This window comes from Alexandromys fortis, unplaced genomic scaffold, assembly GCF_014885135.2.
Source record: "Alexandromys fortis isolate MF-2015 unplaced genomic scaffold, M_Fortis_MF-2015_v1.1 scaffold_187, whole genome shotgun sequence".
Taxonomy (NCBI): Eukaryota; Metazoa; Chordata; class Mammalia; order Rodentia; family Cricetidae; genus Alexandromys; species Alexandromys fortis.
Window position 1 is genome coordinate 1,466,462 of NW_026068088.1, and position 17,689 is coordinate 1,484,150.

Sequence of the window (17,689 nt, forward strand, 5' to 3'; positions counted from 1 at the left end):
AAAGTTGAGTTCTCAGGATCTGGAAAACAGCAGTTTCCCCAAGGTCCTGGCGCCAGGCCTTGCTAAGCAGGTATTTGTTTTAGACAAGGGACAAGTTGGAGTAGAGAAGCAAAGGACTAAAAAGAAAAGATAATAAAGATTGATTGGGAAGGGAGTAGGGAAGGGGTCAGTGGAGAAGGAAAATGTTTAAAGACATCAGGTAAACTGTGTGTGTGTATATTAACTAGCTTATATATTATCAACTAGTATATATATACATATATATATATATTTTTCCAGGTAAGCTTGTTAATAATATGCGGCTAGAGTTAGGGGAATGGAGTAGAATTGATTACATGGGGAAAAATGGATAGAAGATGAATATAGATACAGTTTGAGAAGTTAATACCGTGAAATAGGTAAGGTATTATGAAAAGGGAGTTTTTAAATCTGAACTCAAGAATAGGAGATCATATAGGGATTAATAAAGGAAGTAAGTAATTTCAGAGTTTTAAAATGGGAGTTTGCATCTGGGTGTGGTGGTGCACGCCTTTAATCTCAGCACTTGGGAGGCAGAGGCAGGCTAGTCTGGTGTACAGAGTGAGTTCTAGGATATAGCCAGGACTACACAGGGAAGCCCTGTCTTGGAAAGAAAAAAAAAAGTGAGTTTGCAGTAGTTGGGGTAAGTGCTTGGAGAAATATTAGTTTATCTTTGGGTAAGATGATGTTTGAGGATGCGAATTTAGGGGAAGTGGGAAAGTTGAGGGGCCACAGGAGGAGGGCTCACAGGCATTGTACTCTCCAGCTCTTCCTTAGATATTGTCCTTCACGACACATACTAGCACACTGTTGAATGTAGGAGGAGGAGTGGTGGGCTGTGTCCTGCTGCCCGGCCAGCTTATACTCAAAATAATCACACAGAAACTGTATTCATTTAAATTACTGTTTGGCCCATAAGCTCTAGCCTCTTATTGGCTCTCATATCTTGATTCAATCCATTTCTAATAATCTATATGTCACCATGAGGTCATGGCTTACTGGGAAAGATTCAGCATGTCCAGCAGCTGGCTCCATGGCGGCTCTCTCTCTTTCTCTCTCTCTCTCTCTGCCTTCCTCCTCCCAGCATTCAGTTCTGTCTTCCCGCCTATCTAAGTACTGCCCTATCAAAAGGCCAAGGCAGTTTCTTTATTTAACCAATGAAAGCAACACAAATACAGAAGGGCCTCCTATACCAGTTGAATGAGAGGTTCAGCAAATTGATCAACAATTCAGGTTGGTTCAACAATTCAAAAAATTGAAGCTGGTTGTTTTGGCACACACTTTTAATCCCAGCACTGTGCAGAGGCAGATCTATGTTAATTCTAGGCCACCCTGGTCCACATAGTGAGTTCCAGGACAGTCAGCCAGGGCTAAATAATAGACCCTGTGTCAAAAACAAAAAAACAAAACAAAACAACAAAAAACCAAAACCAAAAGGTTGGGTGAAAATTTTAAAATTCTGATTGTGGAAGTTGAAACAGAGATGTGTAGTTCAGAATAAGCAAGAGCGGCCTTCATTGTTGAATGAGTTGATTGAGGGGATTTAGTGCTTCACAGTGATGAAGAGGAAAGCTATGAACCGAGAACGAGAGACCTAGGACCTGGTAGATTGAGCTGTAATAACTGTCACAAATCTGGGTGAGGGAAGATACTGAGTTGATGGAAGTTTCATAATGTGACATTAGTGTATCTATACAGGGTACATAATTTAATACATGTGTATAATATGATTTGTAGTTATCAAATCTGAGTAATAAAATTTTTTTATTCTTTTCGAAGATTAGCAATTTTCACATGTTGGGAATTTGGTACTGCTCTAGTCATTTTGAAAATATAGATTGCTTTAAATAGTAATTATCCCACTGCATTGTGAAAACAAAAAACCCCAAACAAAACAACAGTATCCCCCTCCCCCCCAAAAAAAAGGAAACCAAATTAGTTGGCTGGAGAGATGGCTCAGCAGTCAAGAGTACTGGCTGCTCATCCAGGAGACCTGGATCTGATTTCCAGCATCCACATGACAGCTCATAACTGTCTGTAACTCCAGGTCCATGGGTTCTTAAGCCCTCTTTTGGCCTTCTTGGGCACCAGGCATATACATGGTATACAGACATATGTACAGGCAAAACACTCTTATACAGAATAAAACAAACAAAACAAGAGCTAATCCTCTATATTTTGGAACTTCTGTTATTTTGAGACATCTCACTATATAGTTCTGGCTATTCTAGCTGTAGATGAGACTGACCTTGAACTCTGCCTCCCAAGTGCTGAGATTAAAGGTGTTTGCCACAGTGTCACGCAAGCCAAGAGACCCAGGTCAGTCTTCAGAGGCCACCGTAAGATAGGCTCCACAAGGTTGTCCTCCAAACTCCGACCTCCTCGTGACTCCGTCTCTTCCTCTCTACCCACATAATTTTGTTGCTGCTGCCCGTCTTCCTTTGCCCATGGAATACAATTTGTGTTGCCCAAATACTCTTGGGTGTGGGGACCTCCCCCTACCAATGGTCACACCTTTAAAGAAAATGGATTCTCTCTCTCCCATTAACTGTCGATTGTCACTAGTTCCTCAGCTCGGAATGAGACTTGCTGATTACCTCCCTCTTCCATGCTGGATTCGTGTCTTGCTTGCACTTGCATGGGTTGTCTTCTCTGTACCTTGACCAGTTGTGGGTCTTTGTGTAATCACCGTCTACTGCAAAAAGGAGTTCCTATGATGAGGACTGAGAGATGTACTTGTCTATGAGTATAAGTCAGGAGGGGTTTAATACTATGTCCCTTTAGCATAATATTAGTAGTAGGTTCTCCCTTAGGGCCTATCAATTGTCTAGCCCCGGGTTCTTGGCCCAGATAATGGTGTCCAAGGGATAGGTTCCATCTTATGGAGAGGCCCTTAAATCCAGTCAGCAAGGTCCTCCCATGGCATCCTGTCATTATTGTCTTGTCAGGCTAGTTGTTCCGTAGCTCACAGAACTGGGTAAGGTCATCGATTCCCTTTCTTTTCCAGTAGTGAGCACAGCACTGTCCAGCACTGTGAAAGCCAGTCTGTAGGGATAAAGCTCTAGTTACAAGATTCTTCCTATTGGTATGCCCTTGTATAGTCACCATGTAGCTCAAGATAAAGAACTCCTCTTACATCTTATCAGACTTAACTTGCACTTCTCCCCAGTTACTATCCCCTTTATTCTCCCTCTGTTGTTCAAAATAGTATTATCATAGAATTGTTTGAATTGTAAAATTTCACAGTTGTGCATCTGATTTCCGTGGAACAGAATGTCTGAGATGTATCCATATGGCACTGAGAAGTAACTCATGGTCTTTTATTACTCAGGAGCTTTCCTTGGTACAAATATGTTTATGTATATTACTAGTGGGAGATAATTTGGGTTATTTCTAGTTTTTGGTTATTAACAACAAAGATAGCATGAACAATCTTGTTTCTCTTGGTTATTTATCTAGAAGTATAATTGTTAGGTATTGAAGGCAGGCAGGTGAATATCTCACTGGACACTGGCAAAGCAGATACACACATTTAACTTTTACTGGCAGAGCCTTTTCTCTCACCAATTTTGGTAATGTTAATCTTTTAAATTTTATTTATTGAGTTATGAATTTCCGTGTCATTTTAATTGTCATTTCCCTAGTGGTTGTGTCTTGATTATTTGGGTATATACATATCTCAAAATGCTTATTCAAGGCTTTTGTTTAATTAAAAATTGAATTTTATTGTACTTATTCCTTTTTCTCCCTTTCTTCCTCTTTCCCGCCTTCCCCTGTCTTACTAGCATGTGTTCTGCTGCAAGTACATTCCCCAACCCAGGGAGTTCCTTGTATATACTGCTTATGAGTTCTTTGACAAGCAATATACTAGAATTTGTGTTCTAGTATGAGACTTTGCTCTTTACTGTCGTAATGATGAGTTCTGCTAAACCAAATTTTTAATTTAAATGAAGCCCACTTTATTGATCTTTTAATTTATGGTAATATTTGTGTACTATTTGAGAAATCTTTGCCTCCTCTAAAGCTTTGAAAATATCCTAGTTTTTCTTGCATAAACCTTGTTTTACCTTTGACATTTAGAGGTATGACCCATTTGTAATAAATGTTTTTTTAAGTTCCATTCGGTTATCCCATTGTTTCCCTGGGTCTGACGTGATACTTACTATGCAATCATAAGAATTTAAGTTCAAATTTCCAACATTGTCATAGAAAGCCTAGTGTAGCTGTGTGCACCTGTAATGCTAGCAGTTCTTGTGGGTAGAGACTGGAGGATCATGGGCTCGCTGGCTGCTGGCCCCATTCCAGGATCAGTGAGAGACCTAGCCTGAAAAGAATAAGGCAGAGCGCAAAGAACAGGACACCTGATGTCCTCCTGTTCTCCCCACATATGCAAGGTGTGTGTAACCTGCACACATGTCTGCATACATGCAGACACCACACATGTCCACATATATGCACTCAAATGTACAACCCCCAAATTGCTTCATTATTTATTGGAAAAATCATCCATTTCTTACTGAACTGTAGTAATATGTCACAAGTAGATGACTTGGTGTTGTGTGTGTATGTGTATACCACCATTCATTTTTATTATGAAATCTATATAATTCAGTACATTACAATTCTTATTTTTGAATAAGATCTCACCATTAGCCCTGGCTGTCCTGGAACTTGCTATGTAAACCACCAGGCTAGCCTTGAACTCATAGAGATCCATATGTCTCTTCCTACTAAGTGCTAGGATTAAAGGTATGTTCTACCATGCTATGGGTTATAATTGCTAAAACATCTTGGATTGTGTCTGATTTGCTCAGTGTTATTTATATTCATTGGTTAGCACAGTGAGGAGCACATGATAGCCATTAAGTAAATATTTGCTGTTTGAACAAGAGAATTCATATAAGAAAACCCCACAGGAAGTCTGGAAAATGTTGATGAGTAAAGAGTTAAAGTATTTCTGTCTGTGCAACATGTGTGTGAATGTGATAGAGCTTGAAGGAGATATTTTTGTAGAATACTGCCAAAATCTAGATAATCTCACCTCTGCTCTCCATCATAAGAATTTTCCAAATCATCTGAAAATTTATTTAGTTTTTTCTTTCTGTTTTGTTTTTTTGAGACAGGATTTTTTTTTGTGAAATTGCTGTCTGTCCTAGAACTCACTCTGTAAACCAGGCTGGCCTTGAACTCACAGAGATCTGCATGCCTCTGCTTTTAGAGTACTGCGACTAAAGGCATGCACGTCCACTGCTGGTCTAGTTCTTTCATTTTAAATAGTCCTCGTGCATATGTTTACTGGAGATATTTTTGGTAGTCTGTTACACTGACCCACGACAAACCTTGGCTCTTTAGTGTCTGTAAAACATCAGTGTTTTTTAATTGTAAATAAAAGATAGATATAAAAGGATCCTGTTCATTAAATTGTGTCATTTAGATGTTAAATAATAATTTTTATTATGTCTTTGGTTTTCGTAGAGATTGTCACAGAGGGAAAAAGAAAAAAGTCATCATCACCTGATTTACAGGAGGTATGTGTTAATGTGTTTATCAACTCTGAAATCACTGAGCCAATAACAACTTACTTTTTAAATATTATATATATTATTGTACATATTATATATGTATATTATTGAATAATATATATTATATTTATATTTTAGTATTATTATTTTGTTTTTTTCAGACAGGGTTTTTATGTGTAACAGTCCCAGATGTCCTGGAACTAGCTTTGTAGACCAAGCTGGCTTCAAACTCATAGAGATCCACTTGCGTCTGCCTCCTGAGTGCTGGGATTTTCCCTAAAACACTGATTAAAGTTTAATAGTATATTTTTAATTATACTAAAAAGAGCTGAGCAGTGGTGGCCTTTAATCCCAGCATTCTGGAAGCAGAGGTGGGTGGATCTCTGTGAGTTCAAGGCCAGCCTGGTCTACAGAGTGAGTTCCAGGACAGCTAGGGCTACACAAACAAACCCTCCTCGAAAAACCAAAAAGAGAGAAAAAAATTTTTTTAATTCATTTATTCTATAAGCCCAAACTAGCAAAAACAGTTTTAATTTTTACTTTATACAATAAGTTTTTAAGATCATCTTTTAATTAATTTATTTTTCTTTAAGATTTTATTTATTTATTTATTAATTATGTATATAGTATTCTGCCTACATGTATGCTTGCAAGCCAGAAGAGGGCACTAGATCTCATTATAGATGGTTGTGAGCCACCATGTGGTTGCTGGGAATTGAACTCAGGACCTCTGGAAGAGCAATTAGTGCTCTTAACCATTGAGCAATCTTTCCAGCCCAGTTTCATCTTTTAAAAAAGTATGGTTTCCCTTCCCCTGGCATTTAGTGATTTAAGTGTGATAGTAACCTGATTTACATAATGATTATTTATTAGATAACTTTTGTTTTCCTTTTATCCACCCTTTTTTATGTATAACTGGAAAAATCTTTATTCTGTTTTTTTTTTCTGAGCCCACAATTTTAATGAACACCCTAAGTCCAGATAGAGCAGCGTATTTATGTCCCCTTTTTATGTCTCCCACTCACCTAGTTTTTTCTCCAATCTTTTTTATTTTATTGATATTTATTGAGCTCTACATCTTTCTCTGTTCCCCTCCCTGCCTCTCCTGTCCCCCTTCAGCCCTCCCCCAAGGTCCTCATGCTCCTGATTTACTCAGGAGATCTTGTCTTTTTCTACTTTTTATTCCCCATATAGATTAGATCTATGTCAGTCTCTCTTAGTGTCCGCATTGTTGTCTAGTTCTCTGGGATTATGGTTTGTAGGCTGGCTTTCTTTGCTTTGTGTTTAAAAACTACCTATGAGTGAGTACATGTGATAATTGTCTTTATGTGTCTGGGTTACCTCACTCAAAACAATGTTTTTTAGCTCCATCCATTTTCCTAATAATTGTCTTTCTGTGTCTGGGTTACCTCACTCAAAATAATGTTTCAAAGACAGTTCCGCCTATATTGGCAGTTTGTCAGTCACTTTCTTCTGTGTCCTGCAGAATGTCTCGCAGATTCTTTCATGAAGCAGGAACCCTGAAAGATGGTCTTCCGAGGGCTGGGATTGCAGGCCTGCACTACCAAGCCTGGCTCAGGATTTCTTTGTAATAATCTGCTTGCTCTCTTTTCTTCTTACACCACTGTGCAGTTTTAGCCCTGCCTGGCTTGGAATGCTCTCAGTAGATTAGGCTGGCCTCAAATTCATAAAGACTGTTTTCTGCCTGCCAAGTGCTAGGATTAAAGGTATTCGATACCTTATCTGGCCCTGGAAGGTCCCTTGAGCTGAGAAGTTTGAGGCTAGCCTGGGTGATATATCCATAATTGTCAATTAATTACATTGCTGTCATATTTTCTTCCCTGACTGTTTTCTCTTTTCCTCCTTTATCGTTCGCCATTTTTCACAGTGTTTAGCTTTGAAAGTGTCGAGGAAGAACTCTTTCACTAAGCCACACCCTTTCCCATAGTCTGCTCTGTAGATATATGACAGTTTTTACTTCCAAATAACTTTTAAGTCAGAAAATTTAAAGAAATTGGGCAGAATTTCTATGTATTATTCATTCAGTTTCTTCTGATGTTAATATTTTAAATAATGACTGTATGATTATCAAAAATAAGAAATTAGCCTTGATGTAATACTTTAACCTATAGATACATTCCAAGATTCTCCATTGTGTTTGTTATGCCTCCTTAGTCTTGCTGCTTTTATAGCCATGACACTTTGGAAAAGTACTAGATAATTTGTATAGAATGTTCCTCAACCTGAATGAACGTATGTGTGTGTGTGTGTGTGTGTGTGTGTGTGTTACTGTTGATGATGTATGTCAGCCTGATTATTTGGTTAAGGCAGTATCTCTTGCTTATTCCCCTGTATGGTTACTCATTTTCTCCTTATGATTTATAGGTATCTTGGCCAAACTGCAACTTAATACATGGTGGTGTTAGATACTTGCTCAGTATTTTGGCATCTGCTAGTGGATCTTGGTTGAATTCTTTTGTTGATTTTTCTATTTCCTTTATCACCTTTTTGGCCAAGATCAAATATAGTACATATCTTCCGTATTCCTTCTTCATTTCTTATTGGGAATTTTCCTGTAAGGGAGAGCTGTCTTTCCTCAACTTATTTATATCAAGTTGTTCTCAGATACTTACTTCCTTCTGCTTAGTATAATCTACTGTTGTTGTCAAAGTTTTCTAGTTTTAGCCATAGGGTATCTTTCAGATTGGCTCGTGTGTGTGTGTGTGTGTGTGTGTGTGTGTGTGTATCCATCTGTATGCGAATGCACATGCAGAGAGAACATGTGCACACATGTATGTGGAGGATACCCTCAAGTGCCGTTCCTCAGGTATTTGTTCCCACCCCTCATTTGTTGATAGGTTATCTTTGTGAATTCTTGGCATTGAATTCAGGTTCTTGTTCTTCCAAAGTAAGTAGTTTTACTGACTAATCTGTTTCCATAGCCCCCCTCAACCCTTTGACATGGTGTTATTATTTTTTTGGGGGTGTGTGCTTTCTCTCCACCCCTCCTCTCTACTGTTCTCTGCACTCATCTCCCTCATCTCCCTCCCCTTCCCTCAAACTCACAGAGATCAGCCTGCCACCTTCTCTCGAGTGTTGAGATTAAAGGCGTGAGCAACCATGGCTCGGCTTTTTTTCTCAGTATTGTAAGAAATGTTTTTGACTTTCAGGATGCTAATTTTGTTCATTAGACTGTTGTTGTGACACACTTATGAGAGAAACAGTTTGAAGAAGGAAAAATTTAATTTTGCCTCACAGTTTCAGAGATTTTTGGACACTGCTTTTAGGCTATCACAAGACAGAAACATCGTGGAGGAAGGGCACTGTTCACTTCAAGGCAATCAGGAAGGGAAGGGAGTAACAGAAGTGGTCCAGGGCCATAATAACATGCTTCAAAGGCGTGGCCCAGTGAGATAGCCCCTTAACAAGGCTTTCCTCCGCTTTCCAGACTGTTCAGATTTTGACCCCATCACTCAGTCAGCCCTCATGGTTTGGTCTCTGGGAGCACCCTCACAGACACTCAGGTGTGCTTTACCATCTCAGTGCGGTGCAGGTGTCTTTCAGTCCAGTTGACCGCAAGACCGTTCATCACCCTTACCTTGTGTTCTCTGCCTAAACCTTGGAAATCAATGATATTTCCAGGGAATTCTGGCTCTTGCTATTTTTGTTTGTTTTTGTTGTTTTCGAGACAGAGTTTCTCTGTGTAACCTTGGTTGTCCTAGAACTAGCTCTGTAGACAATTCAGAGATCTGCGTCTCTCTGCCTCCCGAGTGCTGGGATTAAAGTCGTGTGTCATCACTCCCAGTCATTTTTTTAATTGAATTAAAATGGAAAGAATTTCATTTATAAATCCAGATCTAGGACGGCACTATATGTTTGGCACTGGAATGGTTGCAGGCATTGTCAGTAGTCAGACCTAGAAAACACATACTCACTTGCATTAATTCCTCGTCTCTCTTACTTGCGTTTCTTTCTCTCTGTACAAATACAAGAAAATGAACTCACTATTGAGACTGTAGATTCCAGTCTAATACCACCAGTCTTAGTCTGGCTTTCTTTTGTCCTTATTTTTAACATTTTGTCTATTATCAACTTTCTTTTTTAAAATATTATTGATTCTTTGACAATTTCATGAAATGTTTTGATCATATTCCCCCTGGTCTATGGAGCTAGTTCTAAGACAGCCAAGTCTACACAGAGAAAACCCTGTCTCAAAAAACAAAATCAAACAAAACAAAATCTAGAATTCTTTTGAAAATTAACATTAACATTAATTGATAGTAGTTAGTTTCTCTAATTACTTTTTCTTTTAATGTAGCTAGTGGCAATACATTACTGAAAGGGTAGCACTTTTGATCAATAGTGGCACAAAACATACTTTTGAATTTCTTAGTATTTAAAATTATTTTTAAAGCAAAACTAGTTTTTTTTTTTTTTAATGGCGATATTAGAAAATTCAGTTGAACAAAAAAGACCACTGTTGAGCCTGGCGAAGATGGCTCAGCAGTTAGCAGTGCTTCCTGCACTTGCAGAGCATGTGGGTTCAGTTTGGCATCCAGATGGCAGTCCTCAGCTGCCTGTAGCTCCAGTTTCAAGGGATTTGAAGCCTTCTTCTGGCCTTACATAAGCTCACACATATAAACCTAATTAAAGACATAAATAAATCTTTGTTTCTAGAGCTTGCTAGCCAGATACAATAAGCACTAATATTTGATGTACATTTTTTTCTTTTGTGTGTCTGTTTCTCTCTCTCTCTGCCTACCTAGTTATCAATGGTAAACATTTTAAAAAATGATTTTATTTTTATTTTATGTGAGTTGATGTTTTTCCTGCATGTATGTCTGTGTGAGGGCGTCAGGTCTCCTGGAACTGGAGTTACAGACAGTCTTGAGCCGCCGTGTGGGTGCTGGGAATTGAACCTCTGGAATAGCAGCAGTGTTGTTAACTACCCAACTATCTCTCTAGCCCCCAGAAATCTTTAAAAATTACTTTATTATTGTGTGGGCTTCCTGTATATGATGTGTGTATGAGCTCTGGCACATGAGTGACAGTAAGACCAACTTTGGAGAGTTAGTTCTCTCTGTCCACAGTGGATCTGGGAGCGAGCTCAGGCCACCCATGTTATGCAGCAAGTGCTTGTACACTGAGCTGTCTTGCTGACCCCCAGGCATCCTTTTCTTGCCTTTCGGATAACTGCAGTCTCATGTAGTCTAGGCTGGCCTCAGACTTCTATGTAGTAAAAAGATAGACTTTGAACTTTTGAGCTTCCTGTCTCATTCCTGAGTGCTGGGATTACAGGTGTGCACAATCTGGTTTATGCAGTGCAGGGGACTCCACTTAGGACTTCATCCAATAAAATCAGTACTCTACTTACTGAGCTATATCCCTAGGTATAGCTAGATTCAAACATCGTGATGTATATTTTCATTTATTACTTTTGTTTCAGTCTTTTCATGAAATCTTTAAAGTTCAGGAGCTTCAGGGCAGCCAAATTTAAAAGAAAAATCTGGACTCCCTTTCAGTGTGTGTGTTCTGAGGTGTAGAGACAGAAGGGGAAGGAAACATAGAGGGGGTGTTTCTGGACAGTTTTGAGCTATACTGAAACTATATTGCCATTTTATTTTGTTTGGTTTTTGAAACAGGTCCTAACTATATAACCCAGACTAGCTGTGATTCAAAATCCTCTTGCCTCAGCCTCCAATCCAGTTCTGGGATTACGGGGTGTGCTACTATGCTTAGCCACTATATTGAATTTATAGATTAGCTTTGGAAGTCATAGGCCTGCTCAGGTTCAAATGGAAGGAATATGATTTTGTTTCAGGGTTATTGGTATCACAATATAAGATGACCATGTGGTATGGGAATATTGATAGAGCTATTCTTGGAAAATACAGTGTGTATAACCTAAATAAGAGAGGATCCTTGGATTTGAACAGCCTGAAGCCTTTATCTTACTCCTGTCATTTCCTGATTGAAAATACAAAGAGGTAGGCCCGGAGGAGCTGGCTATAGTCCCAGCTCCCCAGGAAGCGGAGGCAGAAACTTAGACAATTTAATACCTGCCTGTGCTACTGAGTGAGTTCAATTTCAACCTATATAACTTAGTAAGACCTTCCTTCAAATGAATGAATTAACAAAAGGGGTAGAGATATGGCTTAGCTAGTAATAGTCTAATTGCCTCTCCTACACGAGGCCTTCCCTGAGTTTGATCCTTGACAGTATTCAGAATTGAATCAAATGCTTTAGAGGTACTGTTTTTTTTGCAAGTGAAGAATTAGAAAGAAATACTTTTTAATACAGAAAAGCAATAACTAGGAAGTTACTGGTGCTCAGGAAGATTAGCTGTCCCTTATTGATGTAAGCTGTGATGTAAAAGTTGAAGTATACTTTTTTTCAGATTTATTTTGTCCTCCTGACTTAGGCTTTCTTCTCATAGAAACATTATGGATGAAAGGATATAGTTGATATTAGTGCTTTTTGAGGAGGAGGGTGTTGGTAATTGAACCTAGGGCCCTGTGTCCATGCTATACTGGTCCTTTGCTACTGAACTTGGGCTCCCTTGTAAGTGATTTTGGATGCTATTTAATACTTAGTTATTTACAAATTTTAGGTATTTAAGTTTTAAACAAATGTTTTCTAACTTGTTACATTTCATGCATTCATTTTTAAAGTTTAGCTATTATGAGCTATATATACCATCTCGTGGTAGGCAGAGACAGGAGGATTGCTACAAGTTTAAGGCCAGCCTGGTTTGCGTAGTAAGTTCCAGGCCAGCTGGGGCTACATAGAAAGACCCTTTCTCAAAAAAAAAAAAACCCAGACAAAAAAGAAGGAAAATGAATGGCCAGGATCCTCAGTTTAGGAGGATTAAACATTTTGAAGAAGACAGCTATCTAGACAAATAACTGATACAGTATGAGTAATATAAATAATTTAAAATAAATGTGCTAAACTCTAACATACAGAGAAGGGTGTGGCTTCAAGTAAAGATGATGCTTATGAAGATAGCTTTCAGACAAGTCTAGAGTATTTCATAAAAAGAAATACCTGGAGCCGGGCGGTGGTGGCGCAAAAGAAATACCTGGAGCCGGGCGGTGGTAGCGCACGCCTTTAATCCCAGCACTTGGGAGGCAGAGGCAGGCGGATCTCTGTGAGTTCGAGACCAGCCTGGTCTACAGAGCTAGTTCCAGGACAGACTCCAAAACCACAGAGAAACCCTGTCTCGAAAAACCAAAAAAAAAAAAAAAAAAAAAAAAAAAAAAGAAATACCTGGAAAAGCAACCTAGATTGAAGAAATACTATATAAAAACATCTAGAGATACCAAATAATGCAACATGACTAAAGAAAGCTTAGCAACTTCCTAAAGTTGAATTACAGAGTTTGAAATCTGTGGGTGATGTGAAACAGCCATGAATGTACAGTTTTACTTACAAGTGACAAATGCCTTTGTTCTATTTTGGGTATTACAGTCATGAGTACCTTTGCGTGTTCTGTAACTATAGCTTGCTTTTTAGATTAGAAGGGGAAGAGACCAGGCAAGAGAATAGTATTTAGGAAGCTAGTGTGATTCTTTTCGAGACAGGGTTTCTCTGTGTAGCCCTGGCTGTCCTGGAACTCACTATGTAGACCAGGCTGGCCTCGAACTTGCAAAGATCCACTAACCTCTGTCTCCTGAGTGCTGGGATGAAAGGCATATGCCACCACCACCTGGCTAGCTAGTATGATCCTTCATTTACCTAATTTTTTGCTCATGAGAAGATATTTTTAATACAACTGGACTTAATTGCTTATAAATTAAGAATTTAATTGACATCTTTAAAACTATTAGAGTATTTCTGTAGAGCAATAGACAGTACCTCTGTTAGTTGATTCAGTTCTTCTATACCTTTCAGTTAAACTAATTGTTTTCTTGTCCTGGTTCCAGATAACAAAGTTGTTAGCTGTAAAGTCAGAGGATGTTCTTGCTCAGTCACCATTGTCCAAACTCAGAGGCTCAGAATGCTGGAAGCTCCCCAAGGGGGTAAATTCACGTTTAAAAGATATTGTTTTATTTGATATGTTTAAAATATTTTAGTAAATAAGTTTTTATTTTCTTATGTGTTGCTTTCGATTTTCTATGCAATTAAAGATTTATTGTAGCTTATTTCTAATATATGTTAAAATAGAACCTGGAGATTAGGATCTTTGGTCTTCAGTTTTAAGTGTACCTTATGCATGGCTGATTTATGACCTTATAACGGTGCCAGGTATGGGTTTTATCTTGTGGAGTGGGATTTAAAGTCCATTAGAAAGTGGTTGATTGCTCCCATGATGTTCACGCCACTATTGCACCAGTGGGCATGTCTTGACAGGCCAATCATTGTATGGTTTACAGCTCTAGAAGATTTATCAAGATTCTCCCCTCTCTGCCCCATTACTGCAGCCAGGGATTGCAGTAGAATTCAGCATTCAGCCGAACGAGCAGAGTCCAGGTGATGTTGCACAAGAGTGTCTTACGAACATTCTGCGCAACTCTTATTCTAGATAACTCCAAGTTCTAAGCAGGGACAGAGAAACAGGGAACAATATAGCCTGGTTCTCATCACTAGCGCCAGATGGGCTCAGATGCAGAAGCTTCCATGGCTGAGGGGCTGTTTGCCTGATGCCCTTGAGCATGCTAAACTAATGGGGGGACAGGGAAGGGAACATCTTACCTGTGGCAATCCTTTGGCAGGCAGAGGCATTCCTTTGGCAAGGGGAGTAGACAAAATTCTCTGGGAACAGAGTTCCCACAGCAGGATAGTGTAGGAAGTCTGTCGCATGGTGGCTAAGACTTATGATTCCTGTTTCTTCCGATAGTGTGCATAGCACCGTCCAGCACTATGAAAGCTGGATAGGAAGGGATGAAGTGTCCAGGTGGTACCAGCTTGATTCTGCCATGTTCTATGATTCAGTCGTGTGGTGTCTTCAGTAATAGGTGTGACCGTGGAGTCTGGAGGATAACCACGAGCAATGGCAATGCCAGCAGTGAGTGCTTAGCCTAAAGGAACAGATGTATTGCAAAACTCCAAGCCTCAGGGATCATTATGGAAAAGGGGCTGAAGCCAGAGGTGGTAGGTAAAATGACTACAGGAGACATTGGCAGAGCAGGGCAGCTGCACACGGGAGCTCACAGTGGTTATGGCAGCATGCAGAAAACCTGTGCAGGTCCAAACCAGACCAAATGCTAGCCTGGTCAGAGGAGTTGGGCACACAGTCCTACCCCTAGCTGTGGAGCTATTGGGAACTGTTAGCTGCTGGAAGAGGGAGAAAGAACATGGTAGCAAATGTTTGCTCTCTTACATAACTGCTTTTCAATTAGACTCAGAAGCTAAACAAATGGTTTTAAGAAGAAAGTGACCCATGCTGGGTATCCCAGCCACCACCTGGGCCTAGACACCAGCCATGGTTGTGAGGGTGGGTCTTCTGGAAAGACCAAGGTAGGGCAGGAGAAAGCAAGGGAGGTCTACAGGGTTGCGTGCCTTTGTAGCCTCTAGAGGCCCTATCACCTGAGTACCCTTCAGGAGTCATTTTTGCCATCAAGCTAGCTGAGGCCTCTCCTTGTGTTTCTTCATAGTCCTCCCATGGTTTCGGCTAAGGACCAGGAATCACCAGTGTCTTGAGGATGGCTGCTGAGGGGATGTCCGTGGAAGCACAGTCTTGCTATGCAGGTTCAAAACACACACTCCAGGACAGCCTTGAGCACCTCTCATCCCTATATAAGCCTGCCAAGTAGATCATAGATGGGGCCAGAGGCTGCTTGTGTGCAGCTGTGTGGTGACCTGACGATTACACATGGCTTTGGTTATCCAGGCTTGAGCATCAAACCTGAACCACCTGGGCTGGCTCTAAAGATTCCATAAAGCTTCAATGGAGAATTTTATATTTCAGGTCCCAGACCATGTTTAGAAAAGTATGACGTTACCGAGTTACAAAGCTGGTCATGGTCCAAGTTGTTTAGACAAAGGTCAGCTTCAATGACGATATCCTTAGGTTTTCCAGAGATATCCTTTGTTTTAAAATTAGTGTCAAATTCTTTTATCTTTCAGATTGGCAATTGTGATGCCATATTCTTCTTTAATTGCTCAGTTTTCTGTGTTCTCTCCTTCGAAAGAGGTGACACTCGAGCATTACCCTCGGGGAGCGTGGCAACCAAAGGCACCAGCTGTACAGGTCATATAGTTAGGATGGTTCTGGTGGTCCTGAGGCATATCCAACCCTGCTTTCCTGGCTTATTCCAAAGCAGCTGCTGCTCTGTATTTGGGTAGGATTGTGAAATGTTTCTGGTTCCCTTTGGAACCACAACTGTGGACTGAGTCACCAGAGCTGGCTGCCAGAATCATCGTCCTTTCAGGACACCCCCAAATCATGGGGGCTGGCTGCCATAATCATTTTAAGAGTTTAGTGACACTTCATACATTTTTGTTGTTATTCAACTATCCTGCAAAATGAAACATTGTACCCATTAACTATTAGTTCCTTGGGCTGGAGAGATGACTCAGAGGTTAAAAGCACTGGCTGATTTTCCAGAGGACTCAAGTTCAATTCCCAGCACCCACATGGCAGCTCAAAACTGTAACTTCATATCCAGAGGGTCTGACCCCCCCCCCCAGACAGATTTACATGCAGGCAAAACATCAGTGCCCAATAAAATAAATAAATCCTAAAAATATAGTTTCTTACTGTCTCACCTCAGTCTCACTCCTCTGTCTATAAATTTGGTTACAATTAGTACGTTATTTGAATGGAACTATCCAATATTTGTCTTCTTATAGCTGCATTATTTCTTTTAGACTAATGCCAAGACTTGCTCATATTGTAGCATGTTTCAGAATCTCCTTCTTTTAAGAAAACGTTTGGAAACATGGTCTTACCATGTGACTAGGCTGGCCTGGTACTCATGGCCATCTTGCCTTCACTTCCTTAAATGCTGGGATTACAGGTTATGCCACCAGACTCAGAAGCTTCTTCTTTCTGTAATGGAAGGCTTACTGTTTAAATACCATGTGTTTACGTGTAAACAATATGCCTCATTTTGTTTAACCTTTTGTCTCTTGATGCACATTTGAATTGCTTCATCTTTTGAATATTATGAAAAATATGACTACAAGTGTATGTATAAATATCTTTTAGATGAAGTGTATGTAAGTCATTAAAACTACATCTGAGATGATGTCACATCTTTTCAAAGAAGTTGCTCATGGGCTGGGGAGATGGCTCAGTGGATAAAAGCGATCTGTGCATGCACGAGTACCAGAGTTCAGATCTCTGTCACCCTCGGAAGAACAGGAGTGATGTTTCATGGCCAGACTTGCAACTTTGGGGGGATGGGGATAGAACAGCTCTTGGAGCTTACTGGCCAGCCCGCTTAACCAAAATGCTCAGTCTCACATTTAGTAAAAGACACTCAAAAAGAAGGTGGAGCACAATAGAGAAAGATAGCTAGTCATACACGTGCACCCAGGTGTGTGCATGCATACTACACCATATCTCCTGCCACATGCATATATGCGTGCTCACATTCACAGGATAAAGTAGTTATACTTATCATCATGACCATTTTAGAATAAGGAAACAAAGGCCAAGAGAATAAATAACTTATGTGCTTAGGTCCACAAAATAAATTAAACTTCTTTTTATCCTTTTATTTTTAAAACAGAGTCTCATGTATCCTAGGGTGACTTAACTCAGTGTGTAGCTGGGGGTGCCTTGGCCTGATCCTCCTTGCCTTCACTTCCTGAGTACTGGAGTTACAGGCATATGCCACTATTTCTACTAATAAGCCAAATTTTAACTTCTAGTCATAGGAAACCTAAACCCTGATGATGGGTCTTGTTATTTCACATGTAGCAATTCACAAAGAATCACTTTTAATTTTTTCTAATTGTTATAAATGTATTTACTTCATAGACACAGCTCTTATTTAATCTGGCTTATAATAATTGTGCTATATCATATAACATTTCAAAATGAAGTAATTAAAACATACATAGGTTAGCCCATTGCCTTGTGCGTACAAGGCAATGTGTGCATGTTAGGGAAGTGTTTTACCTCTGAGCTAGCGACTCTCTTAACCTATTACCATTTCCTTCTAACACAACTGCAGTTATTATTGTTATTTAAGTTTTAT

At 39.7% G+C, this 17,689-nt stretch overlaps 1 protein-coding gene and 1 pseudogene across 1 annotated transcript in view; one reads left to right on the forward strand and one right to left on the reverse strand.

The window, feature by feature from the left end:
* Senp7 (SUMO specific peptidase 7) overlaps positions 1 to 17,689 on the forward strand; it is a 99,398-nt gene that overhangs the window by 7,044 nt on the left and 74,665 nt on the right. Inside the window, exons 2-3 of the mRNA XM_050122388.1 lie at positions 5,494 to 5,546; positions 13,466 to 13,561. Coding sequence (XP_049978345.1) covers positions 5,494 to 5,546; positions 13,466 to 13,561 — 149 coding nt within the window. The remainder of the gene's footprint in view (positions 1 to 5,493; positions 5,547 to 13,465; positions 13,562 to 17,689) is intronic.
* Positions 13,597 to 15,902, reverse strand: LOC126488705 (39S ribosomal protein L45, mitochondrial-like; annotated as a pseudogene).